Raw genomic sequence first — 21,621 nt, 5'->3', positions numbered from 1 at the left:
CCTTTTCAATTATACCAGGACTTAGTTCCAGGAAGAGTCCTGCAGTGCCATTTCTGGCCAGGTTGAAGAGCCTTCGGTCAATCTGATTAGCTGACAGCTTTCACGGGTGGGATTTCCTTCCTGGCTACTGCCCATCAATGCTCAAGTGAGTGTTAAATGGCAGTGGGAGTTAGAGAGTCAGCAGCGACTGCATATTAGGCACCAACTCTCGGGATGGAGAGTGACGATTACGCGGCATCCTTAAGAATCTACCCACTGTTACAGATGCATTTGACAGAAACCTCTTTAATTTTAAAAATAAAATCCAAATACAACATTTACAAAATATCGTTTAATACCTAGACACTGTCCAAACATTTTTTTAATAAACTTAAAATAGTTCTAATCTATGTTAGTACTACAATTGCTATTCAGTGTTGCACTGTAAATATTTTGAAAGCATGTCTTGAAATAGTTCAGTGAGGCAGCATGGAATTACTGTGCAGTGCCGCAGAAGCGAATGAGTTTGTATTTTTAAAAATATAAAAGGGAGTTTCTGCTCAGTTGAACTGTTGAAATTCAGCGCAATTCGCCCAAAATTTGTCGAACCAGTGAAAAAGATAGGAGGAATTTAAAAGTGTGAATTCTGTTCAGCGCAACTGACTTTCCACAAACTTGTGTATTCAATTAAAAAGCACTGCACTATAAGCTGGCCTGATCTACGAAACTGGCCACATACACAGATCACAATCACCATTGCAAGTTTCCACTAAGTCTGCTTATTTCCGGATCTTCTAGGAAACTCCGAAAACAGTTTTTTTTCCTTCTTCATAAATTTAAGAGCCTGACCTCTGTACAGCAATATAATTTGGAAATGGTTCTGCATTAGATTTCAAAGTCGTTTTGAATTATGTAGAATCAGGTTAGTCACAGGTAGTGAACTGGACACTGATTTTAAATCCTTTTCTGTTGATAAACTCATTTTTAGCTGTATTAATCGAGCTGCTCCCAAGCCACCACTCAAATACATCAAGAAATTATTTTAAAGCAGCAACTTTGTTTTTTAAAAAAATTTTGAAACATTGCCCGATTATGCTGGTTCCTGCCAGAAGTTCTGAAGGAAATAAGTTGTCCTTCCAATTACGTGAGTTTAAAAACTTTGGCTAAATTACCAATAAAGTGCACATTTAAAAAATAGGAAGTGGCTTAGCTTATTAATGATGGTATTAACACATTGGAAAGGGGTGACCAAAGTTCAGGAAATGAGGATTTATTAGTAGTTTGGGTTGAGATGAGAAATTATAAAGGCAAGAAGTCACTTGTGGGAATGGTGTACAGGCACCCTAATTGTAACTACGCAATTAGACAGTACAAAAGAGATAATGGAGCGTGTCAGAAACAGACAGTGGTAATCATGGGGGAGTTAATCTACATATGGATTGGAAAAATCAGATGGACAAAGGTAGCCTTGATAAGGAGTTCACAATGTTTTCAGGATGCTTTCTTAGAACAGCACATTCTTGAGCCAAACTAGGTCTGGTATGGAATGAGGTCGGGTTAATTGATAATCTCTTAGTTAAGGCATCCCTAGGTAGCAACAATCAAAATATGATTGAATTTTATATTCAGTTTGAGGGAGAGAAGAGTGTGTTCAAGACTAGCATTTTAAACTTAAATAAGGGCAATTATGAGGGCATGAAAATGGAGTTAGCTGAAGAGAACTGCCAAATGTGTTTAAGCGACAGATCAATAGAAGTTCGGTGGAATACATTTGAAAGGATATTTCAGAATACACGAAATAAACATATTCCAATGAGAAAGAAAAATTCCAAATGAAGGGGCCATCATCCGTGGTTAACTAAAAAAGTTAAAGACAGTATTAAACAGAAAGAAAAAGCATGTATTTGCGCAAAGACGAGTGGTAGAACAGAAGATTGGAAGAACATCAAAGAATGAAATGAAGTGAAATGAAAATCGCTTATTGTCACAAGTAGGCTTCAATGAAGTTACTGTGAAAAGCCCCTAGTCGCCACATTCCGGCGCCTGTTCGGGGAGGCTGTTACGGGAATTGAACCGTGCTGCTGGCCTGCCTTGGTCTGCTTTCAAAGCCAGCGATTTAGCCGTGTGCTAAAAATGACAAAGGGATTGATAATTAGGGGAAAATTAGAGTAGTTAGTATTATAAAGGTAGATAGTAAGAGTTTCTTTAGATATTTAAATAAGAGTTAACAAAGTGAACATTGGTCCTATGGAAGGCGCATTTGGGGAATTGATAATGGAAAGCAGGGCTATGGCAGATGAATTAAACAGATATTTTGCATTGTTCTTCACTATAGAGGACACCAGTAACATCCCAGAAATAGCAATAAAACAGGAAATGGAAGGGAGGGAGGAACTCTGGAAAATTACAATCCCCGGGGAAGTGGTATTGAGCAAATTGTTGGGTCTGTGGGGCGACAAATCCCCTGGTCCGATGGACTTTACCCTAAGGTCTTCAAAGAAGTGGATAATGATATAGCTGATGTATTGGTTTCATTTTCCAAAACATCCTAGATTCAGGGAAGATTCCATTAGATTGGAAGATAGCAAATGTAACTGTTATTCAAAAAGGGAGCGAGACAGAAAGCTGAAAACTACAGGCCAGTTAGCCTAACATCTGTCATAGGGAAAATGTTAGAAGCCATTATTAAAGATGCTATAGCAGGGCACTTGGAAAGATTCAAGGCAATCAGGCAGAGTCTCCATGATTTGAGAGAGGGAAATCAATTAACCAATTTATTGGAGTTCTTTGCAGGAGTCATATGTGCTGTGGATTAAGAGGAACCGGTGGAGGTATTGTACTTAGATTTCCAGAAAGTATTTTATAAGGTGCCACATCAAAGGTTATTGGGCAAAATGAAAGCTCATTTTAGGGTAACATATTGGCATAGATTGCATATTGGCGAGCTTACAGGAAAAAGAGTTGGCATAAATGGGTCTTTTTTCTGGTTGGCAGAACGTGATGAGTGGTGTACCATTGGGGTCAGTGCTGTGGCCTCAACTTTTTACAATTAATATAAATGACTTTATGAAGGCATCATTGCTAAATTTGCTGATGACACAAAGATAGATAGGAAAGTAAATTGGGAGGAAGGTGTAAGTCGGCTTCAAAGGAACATAGATAGGTTAAATGAGTGAGCAAAACTCAGGAAAATGGAGTATAATGTGGCAAATTTTGGCAGCGAGAGTAAAAGAGAAGCTTACTGTCTAAATGGTGAGATATTGCAGAGATCTGGGGTGCAGAGGGATCTGGGTGTCCTAGTACATGAATCACAAGACTAGTATACAAGTACAAGAAGTTGGGAAAGCTAATAGAATGTTATCATTTATTGCGAGGGAAATTGATGACACAATTAGGGAGGTTATGCTTCAATTTTTCAAGGCATTGGTGAGATCACAGCTGGAGTATTGTGTACAGGATTGGCCTCTTTATTTAAGGATATATGTAAATGCATTAGAAGCTTTCAGAGAAGGTTATTAGACTAATATCAGGAATGGCAGGTTTTCTTATGAGGAAAGGTTGGAGAAGTTAAATTTGTATCCATTAGAGTTTAGAAGAGTAAGAGGCGACTTGATCAAAACCTCAAGATCGTGAGGGATACTGACAGGGAGGATGGGGAGAAGCTGTTTCCCTTGTGTCGCAGAATCCAGAACTATAGGTCACTGTTTAAAAATATGCAGTCACTCGTTTAAGAGCGAGGTGAGAGGAATTTCTCTCTCTCAGAGCATCGAGTGTCTCTGGAACTCCCTTCCTCACAGGCAGTGGAAGCAGAATCTTTGATTTTTGTTTAAGGCAGAGGCAGATAGGTTCTTGGTTAACAAGGGGGCAAGAGGTTATCAGAGGCAGGTAGGAATGTGGGGGTGAGGTTATAATCACATCAACCATGAATGGTAGAGCAGGCTCGAGGGGCCATGTGGTCTACCCCTGCTCCTAATTCCTACGTTTACATGCAAGAATTGTTTTTGTTTACTAGTATTTTACTTAAAATATCCTCTCGGATGTTTTCTTAAATATTGCAGGACTGTGCATCTTCAGTTATTTATTCATCTCTATCGTGTCTTTATTTCATCCCTTTCTTTCAGTGCCAGATGCAATGATCCAAGGTCATCTGATACTTCATTCAGTAGTAAACACAGCAGTTTGCATTATGTTTCAATTATACCATTGTTCAACCAAGACAAAGATTAAGCTGTCTTTGCAGCAGGCCATACAGCATTTGTGGAAAATAGATGTCAGACCGTTGCCATTTCAGGCCTAAAACACTTCTTCAAAACAGACAGATATTACCATAAGACATAGCAGCAGAATCAGGCCACTCAGCACATCGAGTCTGCTGATAACATGGCTGATATTTTTGTCATTCCCATTCTCCTCCTTCTCCCCATAACCTCTGATCCCCTTATTAATCATCTATCTCTGTCTTAAAGACACTTAGTGATTTGGCCTCCACAGCCTTATGCGGCAAAGAGATCCACAGATCCACGACCCTCTGGCTGAAGAAATTTCTCCTCATCTCAGTTTTAAAGGATTGTCCCTTTAGTCTGAGGTTGTGCCCTCTGGTTCTAGTTTTTCAGATGAGAAATATTGGGAGAGCTGAACACGGAAAGGAGAAGAGAAAAAAAAACAGGAAAATAAATTAAATAGCCTGAGAGGCTTTTGGATGGACAATAGGATGTGGTTAAATGGCATATGTGATATTAGCAGGAACAATAAGGAGGCACATCAAAATAAATCATAATAAATAAAATAGATATACAAGGCACAGAGAATGAGTGAACAGTTTGAGGAGATAGCTAGCAAGGGAAGCCCCGTAAACCAGCATGCCAGCTCAGGATTCTGAAAGAAGAAACAAAGCAGGTCGACAACGGGCCCACAGATTCCCACTGTAGGATTGCTCTGGCAGGTGTCCCCATCAAGTCACTCACTTCCACACACCTGGAATTTCTGACACCCATTACCCGATTGCTAGCAACTATGTCAGAGAGATGCTGAAGTAAGGATCTGGATTCACTAAAAGTACACAAAGTGCCTAGTGGTGGCACAAAATGGTGACAAAGTGTCAACCTGTTTTACAGCCGGGCTGATTAAAGTAACCAAATGATTCAGAAGGCAATGATCATGAGTTTGGGACCCGTGGCTGGAAATATCCCAGATCAACGGTGGGCCAAAGCATGGCGGCAATGAGCCATTTAAAGCAGAGCTAGAACTGCCTCAGTGGCCACGGGCCTCAAACTGGGAGAGGTGGGCTTCCTGACCCAGGACTGATGGACCCTAGTCTGTGATAGGTGGTGCTCGCCAACGAGGATGCCTCCCACCTGGAACAGGCAGCGTAACCTAACACAGGTTAGGTGCATTACCCCTAGGATCTGTCTGGGTTTTGCTGCTGTTCTATGAGAAATGAGCATTTTGTGTTGTTTTCACATGAATAACTCTGGCTCACAAATAAGATGTCAACAATAGTGCTTGATGGGAAATAAGATGTCAAGTGGAGTTTTGTTAAAGCTGCAGTGCCAAAGTTTTTGTAACTGTGTACATGACTGACCTTTGGGGATGAACAGAACTTACAATAACAAGATGCAGGTGGAGATGGGGGCCTCATTCTAAATCATTTTAGCTGACGGTTCAAGGGTGTACCAGGAGCTAACAGAAACCACTGCTAGGCAAAGCTAGGCGGAAGCCAAAATGAACATAACAAGTCCAAATAAAGAATAACTGATAAAGAAACTGCCAGCAAGGCAGAGGACGGGGTGTGTTTCTCAGAGATTGAATATAAGAAATAATGCTGTGTTTTTTTCGGTGTGTCTGCTAATGTTGACAGGCGGCACCCGTTCTTGCAAGATCGATTGAATAAAATACTTCTTCAGAATTTGGCTAAGTGTAAATTATTATCAAGTGAGCGGCGTTTCTCACAGTTCTAAGCGTGCTCCTAAACTGGAGCAGTGGGGCAAATGAAAGAAAATTGATATGGAGGATAATGCATTGGATCAATTCCTCAACGTGACCTCAGAGATGCCAGCCGTCAAAATATAGCAAAAGTGTGGCCTAGCTGCATAGAGGTTGGGGAAGGGGGAGGGGAAGGAAAGACGTCTCCTTTCGAGATCGAGTAAAAAGCCAAGTTTATGGGACTTCTACTGAATCTGTTCAATATTTTTTTAATCGAGGGACACAAATGGTGTTCATTTTTTTCTGACAAGGATTACAGTGCTGGCAACGACAGTTGGAAAGGGCAGTGGTGCAGGGGGGGGGGGGGGGGTGAAGAGGCAGTTTGTCAGGAAAGGAAAGATCACTTCCTTTCTGGGATGAATTCTTGCTTTCAACAGTGACAGGACATGCCACAACACATCTTCCAGCCAGAAAGTGCTGCACTGCTACCAAATAACATCCTGAACACAGCCGTCTGAACTTTTCAAACACCATCAAAATGGATTTCCAGGACTATGAGCATTGTCAATCATTACTTCAAACAGTGAGACCGTGCCATTTGCACCAACAAAACAACACAAGTGTTGCCATTGGGTAAGAACATTTTAAACAAAGCAAAGATTAAAACAATTTTTAAAATATTAGGCTTTGAAACCTAAAAATGTGAATCAGCAGCCGTTGAATCTAAAAATGGTTCAAGCAGCCATGACAAATATATTAAAATATCCTAAACCAAGCATCATAAATCACACAGAGACAAAATCAATTATAAATATGTAGAGGGATACTATCTACAACCAACCCGGAGAAGAGAGCAGATGAGAACGACGTACCTTCTCAGATAACAAACAATTAATTGGTTCTTTAAAACAGGAGTGATCTATCACAATTTCAGAATGATATATTTGTTGTGCAGATGGATGGGAATCAATTCCAATTTAATGTACTCAGGCAGTTACAGCAAGTTATCTAAAAAGACTGTCACAAGAGATCCTCTTCAATACATCAAATAGGGGGAAATCAGAGTGATCCTGGAATCTAAGAGTGGACAAGATATCAGTGTCAATCCTGGGTGAACCTATGAAAAAGCCACCGATTCATTATCCAGGTCACTACAAATATTCAAAATTCCAAGTCTAACCAGTGCAGTTCTTTAATTTCTTTGTAAATTTACTTTCCTCCACTTCAATCGTCTTCAGTTGTGGTGCAGCTAGTGAAGCAGTTAATTTTCATTTGTGAGCATCGTCAATGAAGGCAATAGGTTCTCAGGCTGTTTGGGAGGAGGGCATCCACTCCTCTCCTCACGCTGCATTCAAAGGCAAACACATTCACCAAATGAATACAGGATAACCACCAACAATGTAAACCTTGGCTAAGATAGCAGAGTCTCTCAATGCCGTCTGGCTGAGATTAGCCAATCCCTCACAGACAGGACCCGGAACCCAAGACCTTGCCACACTGTGCAATGCAATTCGCACACATAGCCTTTAGTCCTCAATCGAGACTTTTGAGAGGGTACTTATTGACCCTCGAGAGCAACCACGGCAAATCTCCACTGTTAAGTGAAGAGAAATTATGAATAAAATTAAAATATGGATACTCAGTGGTTTATTTCTGATTACATTTGTTGGGTACCTATTTGGAAAGGGAGTAAAGCATGGCAATAAATTCACATTACAAATTGTGGCAGTCTGCTAAAAAGAAGGCAGGTCCTGGCTTTATAAATAGGGCCAAACAGCTTAAAAACAAAGAAGTTATGTTGAATCTTTAGCTTTAGCTAGCATACTGTGTGCAGCACCCTATAGAAAACGTATTAAGACTTTGGAATGGTATAGAATTATAACAAGGAGGCCAGACTTCAGTCATGTGGAAAGATTAGAAAAACAGATTGTTCTCCTGAAAGCAATCAATGATTGTAAATAAAGTTGTTCAAAATGATGAGTGATTTTGACAACGTAGAAAGAGGTCTGTTCCCACTGGCAGGAGTGTCAATAGCCATACGTCACAGATTTAAAACTAATTTCCAAAAAATAAAACCGAGGAAGAACGGTATTTTTTTTTAAACGCAGTATGTTTTTTACGACTTGGGAGTGCAATACCAGAACGGGCAGAGAAAGCCAATTCAACAATTAACTTTGAAATGTGCATTCAAGTTATGCTTAAAATGGACAAATCTGCAGGGCTTTGGCCAAAGAGCAGGAGAAGTGGGTCTAGTTGGATAGAGACAGCACAGACTCAATGGGCCAAATGGCTTCTTTCAGTGCTGTGTGGGCCGGTGATTCTATGAAAATGTAGCCCTTAATTGCAATCTATTATCTGTTCACAAATATTGGAAGCCAAGTAGCCCTACCAACATTAAAGGCTTAGGAAAGATCTTTTCACTCAAGCTAACAAACTTACAACCTGGGGATCACAAGAGTGGAGTTTAATGCCAAAGCACTGTCACTTTCAAGCTGCTGCTCAGTGAACTTGGAATTTTTAAAATCACAAATATGAGTAAGAATCAAGGATTGGCTTGCTTAGATGCACAGTTTAGTAGGGCACAGATGGGTCCGAACCGAGATGGTCAAAAGAAAATGTCATTTATTTACAATATACATCAGATCTCAGCCCAACGCATCGGTCTGGCTGACTTTATACGGAGCTCAATTATTATTGTCTTCGTGTTCCCCGCCCTCTTAGCAGGGGAGTTTGTATTCAACGAGACTCACGGGGAGACATATCTCCACCCCATCGGTCTCGTGTGGGTTATAACATCCCCCCCCACATAGTTTGAAATTCTTCCGATGACTGTGGAGGAGGACACCGGATTCCTTTTGCCTCTGGCTGTGCTTCCTGCACGTGTGGGGCTAGATCTGGCGGTGTGCACCTGGACGGAAAACATCGTTTCCATTCGGAATGTCATAGTGGATGCACTGTCTGAGGCTGCTTGCTCCCAGTCAGATACTTCCATCGCTCGAGTTTCCATTTCAGATCCGTATCTACAACCTCTCTCATTTCGGCACCCTGACCCGCTTGGGGTGATACTCTATCCTCTACTGGCATCGGATTTGGTTCAACTCTAGTTTTCCTCTCCCAACAAGGTTTTCTGGACCTTGTGATCGAGATGCTATTGCATGACACGACCTTGTGCCCGCTGCTCAGGGCTACGGCGTGCTTTCCTGCCAATATCAGGCAAGGCTGGACTTTGACGGGTTCGAAGCCTTCGGCCCATTAGCAATACAGCAGGTGCCACCCCAGTCACGGCAAGCAGAGTGGTCCGATTGCAGAACAAGAATCTGGTCAATCTCGTGTCCAGTGACCCTGAAGTCTGTTTTTTAGCCCTCGTTTGAATGCTTCTTCCTGTTGCTTTTTCCACAGCCATTCCTGGTTCTTGTTCAAAAGGAGGTAGGGGAGGCTAACATTGTCACGAGGCCAGGGATGAACTTGCCGCAATAGTTCACCAATCCCAACTTACGCCCGGACTCTCCCTCTACAGACACTGGAGAGGTACCGCCGGGATATTTTGGTCCTTGACCAATGGGCCTGGCCCATATAGTACTCAGTTCAGCGTGTGTTTTCTGTCTTTGCGGGGTTGGGGGAGGTCACTTGCTGGAAGGGGACTCGTCCTCGGGTGTTTACCTCCATCCCTTGGATCTCTTGCACTCCTCATCAGCGCTTTTGCAGCAAAGCGAATTTTGGTCCCCCTGCTGAAGGTCCAGGGGTGGATCAGCAACCACGTCCTTTGAGGAGCCGTGTTATTTACACCGCAGACAAAAAGGTCGCGCAGCATTTCAGAAAGGGAAGTTCTGAATTCACAATATTTGGCTAGTTTTTGTAGCCTCATCAAAACTCAGTTACGGACTCTCCAGGGGTCCTCTCTCCCGTATTAAAAAGGTACCTCAGTACTCTGGTTTAGGGTGGAAATGTTGCACTACTAGGGCCACCAATTGTTCGAAAGTCTTAGTGCCCGGACCTGCAGGATACTTAACGTTTTTTATCACTCCACGAGTATGAGCTCCACAGGCAGTCAGCAATATTACTGTCGATCAAGATCTGCGATAGCGGTCGCCGGGAAAACATGACGCATGCGCTCTGCATACTGTGTCCAATCTTCTAAGCTCTGTGTCGAACATGTCCAATCTTCCGAACAAAGGCATATTTGAAAAAGAAAATTCTCCAACCTTAGGCCAGCAGTGAAAGGGAGATGCCAGTGTAGCAGTGATCAAGTATTATCCTCGTCACCAGTTTAGTAGGCCACAGACGAGTCCGAACCGGTCAAAAGAAAACTTGGTTTATTGCAAAGCAATTATATTTACAACATACGTCAGATCCCAGCCGGGTCTGCTGCATCGGTTCCGTATGCTTGGCCGACTTCATACTGGACTCAATCATTATTGTCCTTGTGCTGCCCAACCCTTAGTGGGGGAGCTCGTATTCGGCAAGACTCACGGAGAGACGGATTGCTCCAACCCCGTAGTCTCATGCGGGTTATAACAGACAGTTTGAATTAAAGTTTTACAGAAACAGTTATTCTGTATGAATGACAACTAACTCACTTTCAATATATTTCTCTATGACTTGCACAGAGAGAAGCTTGTAAGAATATTTAGTGACCAAATTCAAACTAGACTGGGGTATTTTTCATAGATTGCTCGACAGAACAAACCACTTAACATTCCAATATTCCAAATTCTTCCAGCACACTGAACATGCAAGTAACAAACAAGGTTTACCTGTGGGCATGATTCTGTGCATGGCAACTGACAAGAAGAAAATGGAGTCACTGTAGTAGGCACCAGATCCAGCACTAAAATGTTTCTGCATCGCTTCAACAACAGGGAACAGCGTCTGAGTCAGAACATCCACATCATGGAATATAACCTGTCAAGGAGAGCACACAGCAGGTTACAAAGAGCCCACCTTCCCTTTTCCACAGAAATGGAAGAGCAATGCCCGAGTAATAGTAAACTACCACCTTTAAACATAACGATTCAAAAAAAAAAAAAAAAAAAATGTGCATCCCATTGAATGTATTGTGAGGATCAGCAACTTGCAAACTTTACTTACTTTCAGTGTCCTGCAACACTCTTGGCTTGCTACTAATGTTATATTTACATTGATGGCTTGCACCCTGCTGTTGGCTACAAGTGATCGATGCAAGGAAGGCGGTGCTGCTCTGTCCAGAGGTGAAGTGCATTTGTGGGAACCCATACCCTTGCATGACTTCACTCACCACCAAGGTGAGTGTTTCAGTCTTAAGGCAATGCCAATTTCTATAGAAATTTCCTCTAACTACAAGTAGAAAAGCTTCTCCGGCAGCATGAGCCAGGTAAGATATACATTACATAATTCAATTCTATTTTTAACATGAAGATTAAAGAGCCTTCCCCAAGGAGCAAACCTTCAACCAGTATAATTTGAATTAGCACAATGCACTCTGTTGCCTCATATTTTCACACATAGCAGCACTAACAACATAAACAATTAAACAATGGTACATAGCTCAGTTATATATTTAAAATTGAGCAGTAAGGAACAGAGATATAGCCTGTCAAATTATCTTATAAAGAAAATATCTGTACACTCACTGGCTTTTTTCATGTACTCATTACTTGTTTAGCTGCGAGACAGACATGGCCCAACGTTTTATGACAAGGGATCATTCCACTCCTAAGACATCAATAACAAATGTGGAGCAATGCTTCAAGGAACTATCATTGGAATTACAGCCTTCTGCAATCAGCAAATCCTATACATCATTGAGTATCAGTTGAAAAATAGTCAACTGTGCTGGAATTTGCAACAAAGCTGATGCTGAGGCCAACCGCACTCACCTGGGTCAAGAGATATGGGGAGAAAGCTGCAGTATGGAGTGTGGTAGTCTGTGTAGAGGTATTACGGCACCTGGTAATGCTGGAACACCATTGGTAGATATTGTATGCTTCCTATTGGTCAAGCTGTATGGTAGATCCGCCCTGCTAGGCGGGGTATAAGAGCCCTTGCTGCCCCAGCAGCCTTCATTCTGCACCCGAGCTGCTGGGGGAAACATCTAGCTTATTAAAGTCTTCAGTTGGACTACAACCTCGCTTTAGTGGTCATTGATCGTGCATCAATTTAATAAGCTAGATTTAAAAGGATGGAGCTCTGAATCAAGCCGGAGTGTCTGCAACTCAGCCCCCAAGCGGCTAACTCAGCGGCAATCTTCAAGCACTGGCTGGCATGTTTTAAAGGATATCTCAGAACAGCCGAAAACACACCCACGGGAGAGCAGAAAATGCAAGTCCTGCACTCGAGGGTGAGCCTGGAAATTTACACCCTCATCGAGGACGCGGAAGACTTTGATGCGGCAATAGAGCTGCTAAAAGGACATTATATCCGCCCAGTAAACCAGGTCTACGCCCGACATAACATCATAAGAACTAGGAGCATGAGTAGGCCATCTGGCCCCTCGAGCCTGCTCCACCATTCAATGAGATCATGGCTGATCTTTTGTGGACTCAGCTCCACTTTCCGGTCCGAACACCATAACCCTTAATCCCTTTTTTCTTCAAAAAACTATCTATCTTTATCTTGAAAACATCTGCTAGCAACGAGGCGACAAATCCCTGGGGAAATCGCTGGAAGAATTCTACCGTGCACGCCTGGTGTTGGGGAGAAACTGCAGCTGCCCGCATGTTTCGGCGAGCGACCACACACAACTCTTGATCCGGGACGCTTTCATGGCAGATATGCTGTCCTCCCAGATCCGCCAGCGATTGCTGGAAAAAGACACCCTAGGCCTCAAGGACGCACGAGCCCTTGCCGGCTCCCTGGATGTGGCCTGCAGAAACGCCCGCGCTTACGTTCCCGACCGCGTGGCAGCCCCCTGGGCAGTGTGGAACCCCTCCGGAGCCGTCCCCGGGACATCCCCCATTCCCCCACAAGCTTGTGCTGCAAGGCGGCCTGGCAACCCCGGGGGGCACCCCTGCTACTTTTGCAGGCAGGCCAAGCACCCCCGCCAGCGCTGCCCAGCCCACGCATCCACCTGCAAGGGATGCGGTAAAAAGGGCCATTCCGTGGTGGTATGCCAGGCCCATGCGGTTGCCACGCGCGGCGAATGCGGACCGCCGCCACAAACCTCACCACGGTCACCGTACGGCCAGCGGGCGCCGCCATCTTCCTACTCCAGGGCCACGTGCAGCCCCCGGGCGGCACCATCTTGTCCCGCGGACGCTATGTTAGATGGATGGGCACCGCCATTTTGTGCACCCCCAGCCATCTGCGATCAGTGGGAGCCGCCATCTTGGATGGGCCCCAGGACCCCAGCTCAGCTGACCACACACCGCCCGAAGAGAACACTCAACTGCTCGGTGACTCTGGATCAGTCCCCAACTTGAACACTCTCAACTGCTACAATGACTGCACTTATCAATGGGCACAAGACGTCCTGCTTAATCGACTCTGGGAGCACAGAGAGCTTCACACACCCCGACACGGTGAGGCGCTGTTCTCCCCTCATCCACCCTGTTAATCAAAAAATCTCCCTGGCCTCCAGGTCCCACTCAGTAGAGATAAAGGGGTTTGTGTAGCAAACCTCACAGTCCAGGGAAGGGAGTTTAAAAATTACCGGCTCTACGTCCTTCCCCACCTCTGCGCGGCCACACTCCTCGGTTTAGACTTCCAGTGTAATCTCCAAAGTCTAACTTTCAAATTCGGCGGCCCTATACCCCCCTCACTGTCTGCGGCCTCGCGACCCTCAAGGTCGATGGGCCTTCCCTGTTTGCGAACTCACCCCGGATTGCAAACCCATCGCCACCAGGAGCAGACGGTATAGTGACCAGGATCGGATCTTTATTAGGTCAGAGGTCCAAAGGTTACTGAGGGAAGGAGTCATTGAAGCTAGCAACAGTCCCTGGAGAGCTCAAGTAGTGGTGGTAAAGAGCGGGGAGAAGCATAGGATGGTCATCGACTACAGTCAGACCATCAACAGGCTTACGCAGCTCGACGCGTACCCTCTCCCCCGCATATCCGACCTGGTAAACAGGATCGCGCATTAGAAGGTCTTCTCCACGGTGGATCTTAAGTTCGCCGACCACCAGCTCCCCATCCGCACTAGTGACCGCAAATACACTGCTTTCGAGGCAGATGGGCGGCTCTATCACTTCTTAAGGGTTCCCTTCGGTGTCACCAACGGGGTCTCGGTCTTCCAGCGCGAGATGGACCGAATGGTTGACCGGTACGGTTTACGGGCAACATTCCCGTATCTCGATAATGTCACCATCTGCGGCCATGACCAGCAGGACCACACCAACCTCCAAAAATTCCTCCAGACCGCAAAGATCCTTAACCTTACATACAACAAGGATAAATGCATGTTTAGCACCGACTGCCTAGCCATCCTCGGCTACGTAGTGCGAAATGGAGTTATAGGCCCGACCCCGAGCGCATGCGCCCCCATATGGAGTTCCCCCTCCCTCACTGCTCCAAGGCCCTGATGCGCTGCCTAGGGTTTTTCAGTTACTACGCTCAGTGGATCCCCAACTATGCGGACAAGGTCCTTCCCCTGATCCAATCCACAGCTTTTCCCCTGTCGACAGAGGCCCGCCAGGCCTTCAGCCGCATCAAAACGGACATTGCGAAGATCACAATGCATGCCATCGACGAGTCCCTCCCCTTCCAGGTCGCGAGCGACGCGTCTGACGTAGCTCTGGTGGCCACCCTCAACCAAGCGGGCAGGCCCGTGGCCTTCTTCTCACATACCCTCCATGCCTCTGAAATCCGCCACTCCTCAGTCGAAAAGGAGGCCCAGGCCATAGTAGAAGCTGTTAGACATTGGAGGCATTACCTGACCGGCAGGAGACTCACTCTCCTCACTGACCAACGGTCGGTTGCTTTCATGTTCGATAATGCACAGCGGGGCAAGGTAAAAAACGATAAGATCTTGCGGTGGAGGATCGAACTCTCCACCTACAACTACGAGATCTTGTATCGTCCCGGGAAGCTGAAGGAGCCTCCTGATGCCCTGTCCCGCGGCACATGTGCCACCGCACAATTGGACCGCCTCCAAGCCCTCCACGAGGACCTCTGCCACCCGGGGGTCACTCGCGTTTTCCACTTTATCAAGACCCGCAACCTGCCCTACTCCATCGAGGAGGTCAGGACAGCCACCAGGGACTGCCAAATCTGCGCGGAGTGCAAACCGCACTTCTACCGGGCAGAGAAAGTGCACCTGGTAAAGGCTTCCCGTCCCTTTGAACGCCTCAGCATGGACTTCAAAGGCCCCCTCCCCTCCACCGACTACTTCCTGAACGTGATTGACGAGTACTCCCGGTTCCCATTCGCCATCCCCTGCCCCGACATGACCGCAACGACCGTCATTAAGGCCCTCTGGCATCTTTGCACTGTTCGGGTTCCCCGCTTACATACATAGTGATAGAGGGTCCTCCTTTATGAGCAACGAACTGCATCAATTCCTGCTCAGCAAGGGCATCGCCTCGAGCAGGACGACTAGTTACCCGGGGTAACAGACAGGTAGCGAGGGAGAACGGAACCGTCTGGAAGACCGTCCTACTGACCCTACGGTCCAGGAATCTCCCAGTCTCCCGCTGGCAGGAAGTCCTCCCGGATGCCCTCACTCCATCCGGTCACTGCTTTGTACCACAACCAACCAGACACCTCACGAACATCTCCTTGTCATCCCCAGGAAGTCCTCCTCTGGGACCTCGCTCCCGACCTGGCTGGCAGCTCCCGGACCCATCCTGCTCCGAAAACAGGTGCGGGCGCACAAGTCGGACCCGTTGGTCGAGAGGGTCCAGCTTCTCCACGCTAACCCCCAGTACACCTACGTGGTGTACCCTGATGTCCGACAAGAAACGGTCTCGCTACGAGACCTGGCGCCCGCCGGAGCCCCACGCACACCCCAGCCACCAGTCCCACCCTCCCCTCCACCGGTGCACCTTACAGGAGGACCAGTCCTTCCGCCGGCCCCGTCTAGGCCCCAACCCACCGACGCACCCCGCAGACGCTCCCTCCCCAGGTCAACCATTTTCCCCACCAGCGCCGTCTAGGGGTGTCGAAGCTGCCACAGAGATCGAGGCCACGCTCCCGGAGTCACAGATGCCCGAGCCTCCACCGGAGTCACCACTGAAGCTCCGACGATCACAGAGAATGACCAGGGCCCCCGATCGACTGATTGCTTCATTTTAAATTGTAAATAGTTAATAGAATGGTAAATAGTTACAAAACGCTGTACGGAGGTATTACGGTACCTCCATAACTAATTCTACCACATTGCCATGTTTGTAGTATCAGGCCACCACCCCGCCGGACTCTTTTTTTAACAGGGGGTGAATGTGGTAGTCTGTGTAGAGGTATTACGGTATCTGGTAATGCTGGAACACCATTGGTAGATATTGTATGCTTCCTATTGGTCAAGCTGTATGGTAGCTCCGCCCTGCTGGGCGGGGTATAAGAGCCCGTGCCGCCCCAGCAGCCTTCATTCTGTACCGGAGCTGCTGGGGGAAACATCTAGCTTATTAAAGCCTTCAGTTGGACTACAACCTTGCTTTAGTGGTCATTGATCGTGCATCATGGAGTCAATATTTTCTTACGATCCCAGACCAGACTCCAACCTTGGCGAGGATACTGGACCAAAACCCCAATATTTTAGTTTATTTTAAGACTGTGCGGAAAGAATGATTCGCTCCAGGAGTGATTGCATGAAAAAAAAAAAAAATAGGGCTTTGGTATTTCTCAGACAAAATCTTTATTATTATTTTTTTTAAATAATTTTTTTTAAAACAAATTTTTTTCCAATTAAGGGCCAACTTAGCGTGGCCAATCCAACTACTCTGCACATCTTTGGGTTGTGTGGGTGAGACGTGAGACCTTGGCAGACACAGGCAGTGACCCGGAGCCAAGATCGAACCCGGGTTCTCGACGCCGTGAGACAGCAGTGCTAACCACTGCGCCACCGCGCCACCCTACAAAACTTTTATTATAAATACAATGTAAATCTTTTAACTTCACACCCGCAAAAGAACAGCTCTCAATTACCCCTTAACACAACTTTACAATTTGCCATTCAATGACAATAAATATACAGCTCTTAATCCACGTTAGAATTAGCAGGGCACAGAGTAATACTTGCAGTACAGAACAGGGGCAAAATTCTCCGTTATCGGCGGAAAGTTCGCCGATCAGCGCAAAAAACGGCGCAAATCCGACTTGCGTCACGTCGGAAAAATGGGTCGATAGCGTCCGGCCCAAAATGGGCTAGCAGCGACGTAACGGGATCCGCGCTTGCGCAGTGGTTCACGCCGTGCAGCGTCATACGCGCTGCACGGCATGACGGCTCATAAGGCCGCGCTGCTCCCCCCCACCCGACCAGAACACCCGACCGCAACACCCGACTGGATGGCTGGCCGTCGCTCAGCCCCGAGGTTCGAGTCACGCGATGTGGAGGCGCTCCTGGACGCGATGGAGCAGAGGAGGGACGCCCTGTATCCCGGGCACGGCCGCAGAGTTGCCCCACGCCATAGCCGGCGTCTGTGGAGGGAAGTGGCAGAGGCTGTCACCGCTGTGGCCCTGACACCACGGACAGGCACCCAGTGCCACAAGAAGGCGAACGACCTCGTCAGAGCAGGCAGGGTGAGCCTCCCCATATCCCCCCTCCCCATATCGCCCCCTCCCCCATATCCCCATCCCCCATATCCCCCCCATATCCCCATCCCCCATATCCCCCCCATATACCCCCTCCCCCATATCCCCCCTCCCCCATATCCCCCCTCCCCATATCGCCCCCTCCCCCATATCCCCATCCCCCATATCCCCCCCATATCCCCATCCCCCATATCCCCCCCATATACCCCCTCCCCCATATCCCCCCCTCCCCCATATCCCCCCTCCCCATATCGCCCCCTCCCCCATATCCCCATCCCCCATATCCCCATCCCCCATATACCCCCTCCCCCATATCCCCCATATACCCCCTCCCCCATATCCCCCCCTCCCCATATCCCCCCTCCCCCATATCCCCCCATATCCCCCCTCCCCCATATCCCCCCTCCCCCATATCCCCCCATATCCCCCCTCCCCCATATCCCCCCTCCCCCATATCCCCCCTCCCCCATATCCCCCCTCCCCCATATCCCCCCTCCCCCATATCCCCCCCCTCCCCAAGTGAATCCAGCCCTAACCTTAACCTCTGCAATGCACGCGCAACCGATGGCGTGCATTCATATACCTGCCTAACACTGTTGCCTTTTACCCCTGTCCCCCCCCACAGGAGATGCGCGCACACAACAATAGGGAGCATGTGAGGACTGGAGGAGGGCCCGCTGATGAGAGGCCACTGACCGTACACGAGGAAAGGGCCCTGGAACTGGCTGGCGGACCTGAGGACCGGGAGGTTGCTGATGCAGAGGTCGGGGGCGTACTAGCGAGTGAGCCACCGACAGCCCGTCCCCATATCCCCCCTCCCCCGTATCACCTGATCACTGCCTGATGTCTAACCATGCATGCTTCATTGTGTATCGCAGGACCAAACGTCAAGGCACCCATCCACGCAGATGCAGACCGCCCGCAGGATGCCCCTCGGAGACCACAGGAGACGGAGAGACCCGGACCCTCCAGCATGCGACGCCCGCAGGATGCCCCTCGGAGACCACGGGAGACGGAGAGACCCGCACCCTCCAGCATGCGACGCCCACAGGATGCCCTTCGGAGACCACGGGAGACGGAGAGACCCGGACCCTCCAGCATGCGACGCCCGCAGGATGCCCCTCGGAGACCACGGGAGACGGAGAGACCCGGACCCTCCAGCATGCGACGCCCGCAGGATGCCCCTCGGAGACCACGGGAGACGGAGAGACCCGGACCCTCCAGCATGCGACGCCCGCAGGATGCCCCTCGCACACCACGGGAGACGGAGAGACCTGGAGCAACAGGGAGACGACACCCCCGTCACATGCGAGAGCGACCACCCAGCGACGAGGGGGGCAGCCACAGGCCCCCGTCACATCCGAGCCAGGACACCACTACCCAGGACACCACTACCCAGGACAGCACTACCCAGGACAGCACTACCCAGGACACCACTACCCAGGACACCACTACCCAGGACACCACTACCCAGGAAGACGAAATACCGGACAGTGACTCAGAGTGGATGGGTGGAGACGAACCCCCACCCCAAAGTGCCATGGACTCAGAGTGGGACGAAGAGCACGACACAACGCCACTGCTGTCACCAACACCCTCCACCATCGCAGAAACACTCACCACGGTTGGGCACTTTAGTGATGAGGCGCCTGGTACACTCACTGGTGCGCACAACACAGCCGTCCCGGTACAGCAGGTGGAGGTAGGAGCAGCAGAGGGACCAGGCGGTCGGAGAGCAGCCCAGCCCAAGCGAACATCTGCCGCCCAGATGGATCCCGGGTTCCTGCAGTTACCACACCCACACATAGATCCGATGCAACCACCGACCCGGAGACGAGCGAAGAGGGTGACGGGCGGCTTGCGGCGGCTGCGGTCGCAGGTGGAGGAGTCCACCCGCATCCAGGAGCTGGGAGTGGTGCCGGTCATGCGTGCCACCCAGGCCGACACCGCACGGGTGGCGTCCGCGGTGGAGGCAATGGGTGCGACGTTGTCAGACATGGGGAACGGTTTGCGAGGCCTGGGGCCTTCCGTGCAGGCGGCGTCTGTGGCCCAGGAAATGGCTGCCCTCTCACAGGAGGCCATGAGCCAGTGCCAGCGCCAGATGGCAGAGGCGCTCAACGCCATAGCCCAGTCTCTGCAGGCCATGGCCCAGTCTCAGCAGGCCATGGCCCAGTCTCTGCAGGCCATCGCTGAGGGCATCGGCGCCAGTGGCCATGTGCGAGCCGGCGTCGCACTGTCACAGACAGGGTTTGCCAACCCCCTGGGCTCCATGGCTGCAAACCTGCAGACCCCTGTCGATACCAGCACGGGCCTCCAGGACTGGCAGCGCCAGATGTCGGGGGGGGCGTCGGATGGCCAGTCTGTTCGCATCCCCCACCCATGTAGAGGCCTGGGGGCCATCGGGCACCCAGAGGGAGGAGGAGGTGGTGTGGTCCGTCCCGGCTCCCTCTGTAGGGGAGGTCCCGGTACACCGCGACACCTCGGACTCCCCCCCTTCCGTCCCAGGTGCATCGGGTGGGCAACGGGCAGGACAGGCTGGCAGCTCGCCATCCCAGTCGCCCGGGCCGCAGCCTGGCCCATCTAGGCCAGGACGCCCCAGGAAACGGCCGCCAAAGGGATCCAGTGTCAGTCAGAGGGCAGGAATCACAGGAGTCCACCTCCAGTTCTGCTGTACCGTCTGGGGAACCACGTAGACGTAGTCAAAGGGCCCGTAAGGCCAAACAATTAGACACTGAGTAAGTTGGCACGGGTGCAGGGCACAGATGAGTTTTAGGGGCTAGGGCACGTGCAAGAACTCCTTTGGTTATTAAAGTCAATGTTACACCTACCGAAGCTGCCTTTGTGCTCTGTCCAAAGTGTGCGGGGGTGTCATGTACGTTGAGCGCAAGTGTGTGTGTGAGGGGTGGTCTTACCTCAGCCCCAGGTGAGTCTGCCCCCTTCCCCCTGGGCCGCCATCAACATCCCCCGGGCAGAGGACGGGACCGTGCGCTGCAGTGTCACAGCCGCATGCAGGGATGGTCCGGGTGGATGGTGGTACTGTGGCCATGGGTCAGACATAGTCCAACGATGCAGAGCCAGGAGCTCATCGCAGGGCGGGTTGTCATCATCCTCCATGGCCTGCGATAGACACGCGTCCACCCGCAACTGTGAGAGCCCGGCCCGTTGTGCCGCAGGTGGATCGGCAATGGGGAGGGGTGGTGTGCATGCGGTGGGTGGGGTTGGGGAGGGGGGTGAGGCTGCTGGGTGGGTGGATGGGTGGGGGGTGTGGGTGGTCGGCTGTTGCCATGGTGTGCGGTCTGTGGCCATACTACCCGATTCCCACGCCCATCTAGTCAGTGAAGCGGGCGTCTATCAGTCTGTCCCGTGCCCGCTGGGCCAGCCGGTAACGGTGGACAGCCACCCGCCTGTGTCTACCCCGTCTGCCCTGACCATTGCCCCCATCCCCCTCATCTGGGGAGGACTGGGCCTCTTCCTGCTGCTCCTCCACTCCGCCCTCCTCTGCCTGCGGCACATCGCCCCTCTGCTGGGCTATGTTGTGCAGGACGCAGCACACCACAATGATGCGGCCGACCCTATCTGACCGATACTGGAGGGCGCCCCAGAGAGGTCCAGGCACCTCAAACGCATCTTCAGCACGCCAAAGCACCTCTCGATCACTCCCCTTGTCGCTACATGGGCATCATTGTAGCGGTTCTCCGCCTCATTGCGTGGCCTCCGTATAGGCGTCATCAGCCACGATCGCAATGGGTAGCCCCTGTCGCCCAGCAACCAGCCCCTCAGCCGGGGATGGCGTCCCTCGTACATGCCGGGGATGGATGACCGCGACAACACGAATGAGTCGTGTACACTGCCTGGGTGACGGGCGCAGACGTGCAGGATCATTATGCGGTGGTCGCAGACCACCTGTACGTTCATTGAATAGGTCCCCTTCCTATTAGTGAACACGGCCCTGTTATCTGCAGGTGGCCGCACGGCGACGTGCATCCCATCGATCGCGCCCTGGACCATGGGGAACCCGGCCACGGCAGAGAAGCCCACGGCCCGGGCATCTTGGCTGGC

At 49.6% G+C, this 21,621-nt stretch overlaps 1 protein-coding gene across 1 annotated transcript in view; it reads right to left on the bottom strand.

The window, feature by feature from the left end:
* Positions 1-21,621, bottom strand: part of xxylt1 (xyloside xylosyltransferase 1) — a 201,058-nt gene that overhangs the window by 129,922 nt on the left and 49,515 nt on the right. Inside the window, exon 2 of the mRNA XM_072474292.1 lies at positions 10,656-10,803. Within this exon, the coding sequence (XP_072330393.1) occupies positions 10,656-10,803 (148 nt within the window). The remainder of the gene's footprint in view (positions 1-10,655; positions 10,804-21,621) is intronic.

Source organism: Scyliorhinus torazame, chromosome 14 (genome assembly GCF_047496885.1).
Source record: "Scyliorhinus torazame isolate Kashiwa2021f chromosome 14, sScyTor2.1, whole genome shotgun sequence".
Taxonomy (NCBI): Eukaryota; Metazoa; Chordata; class Chondrichthyes; order Carcharhiniformes; family Scyliorhinidae; genus Scyliorhinus; species Scyliorhinus torazame.
This window is presented reverse-complemented; position numbering and strand designations above follow the sequence as displayed.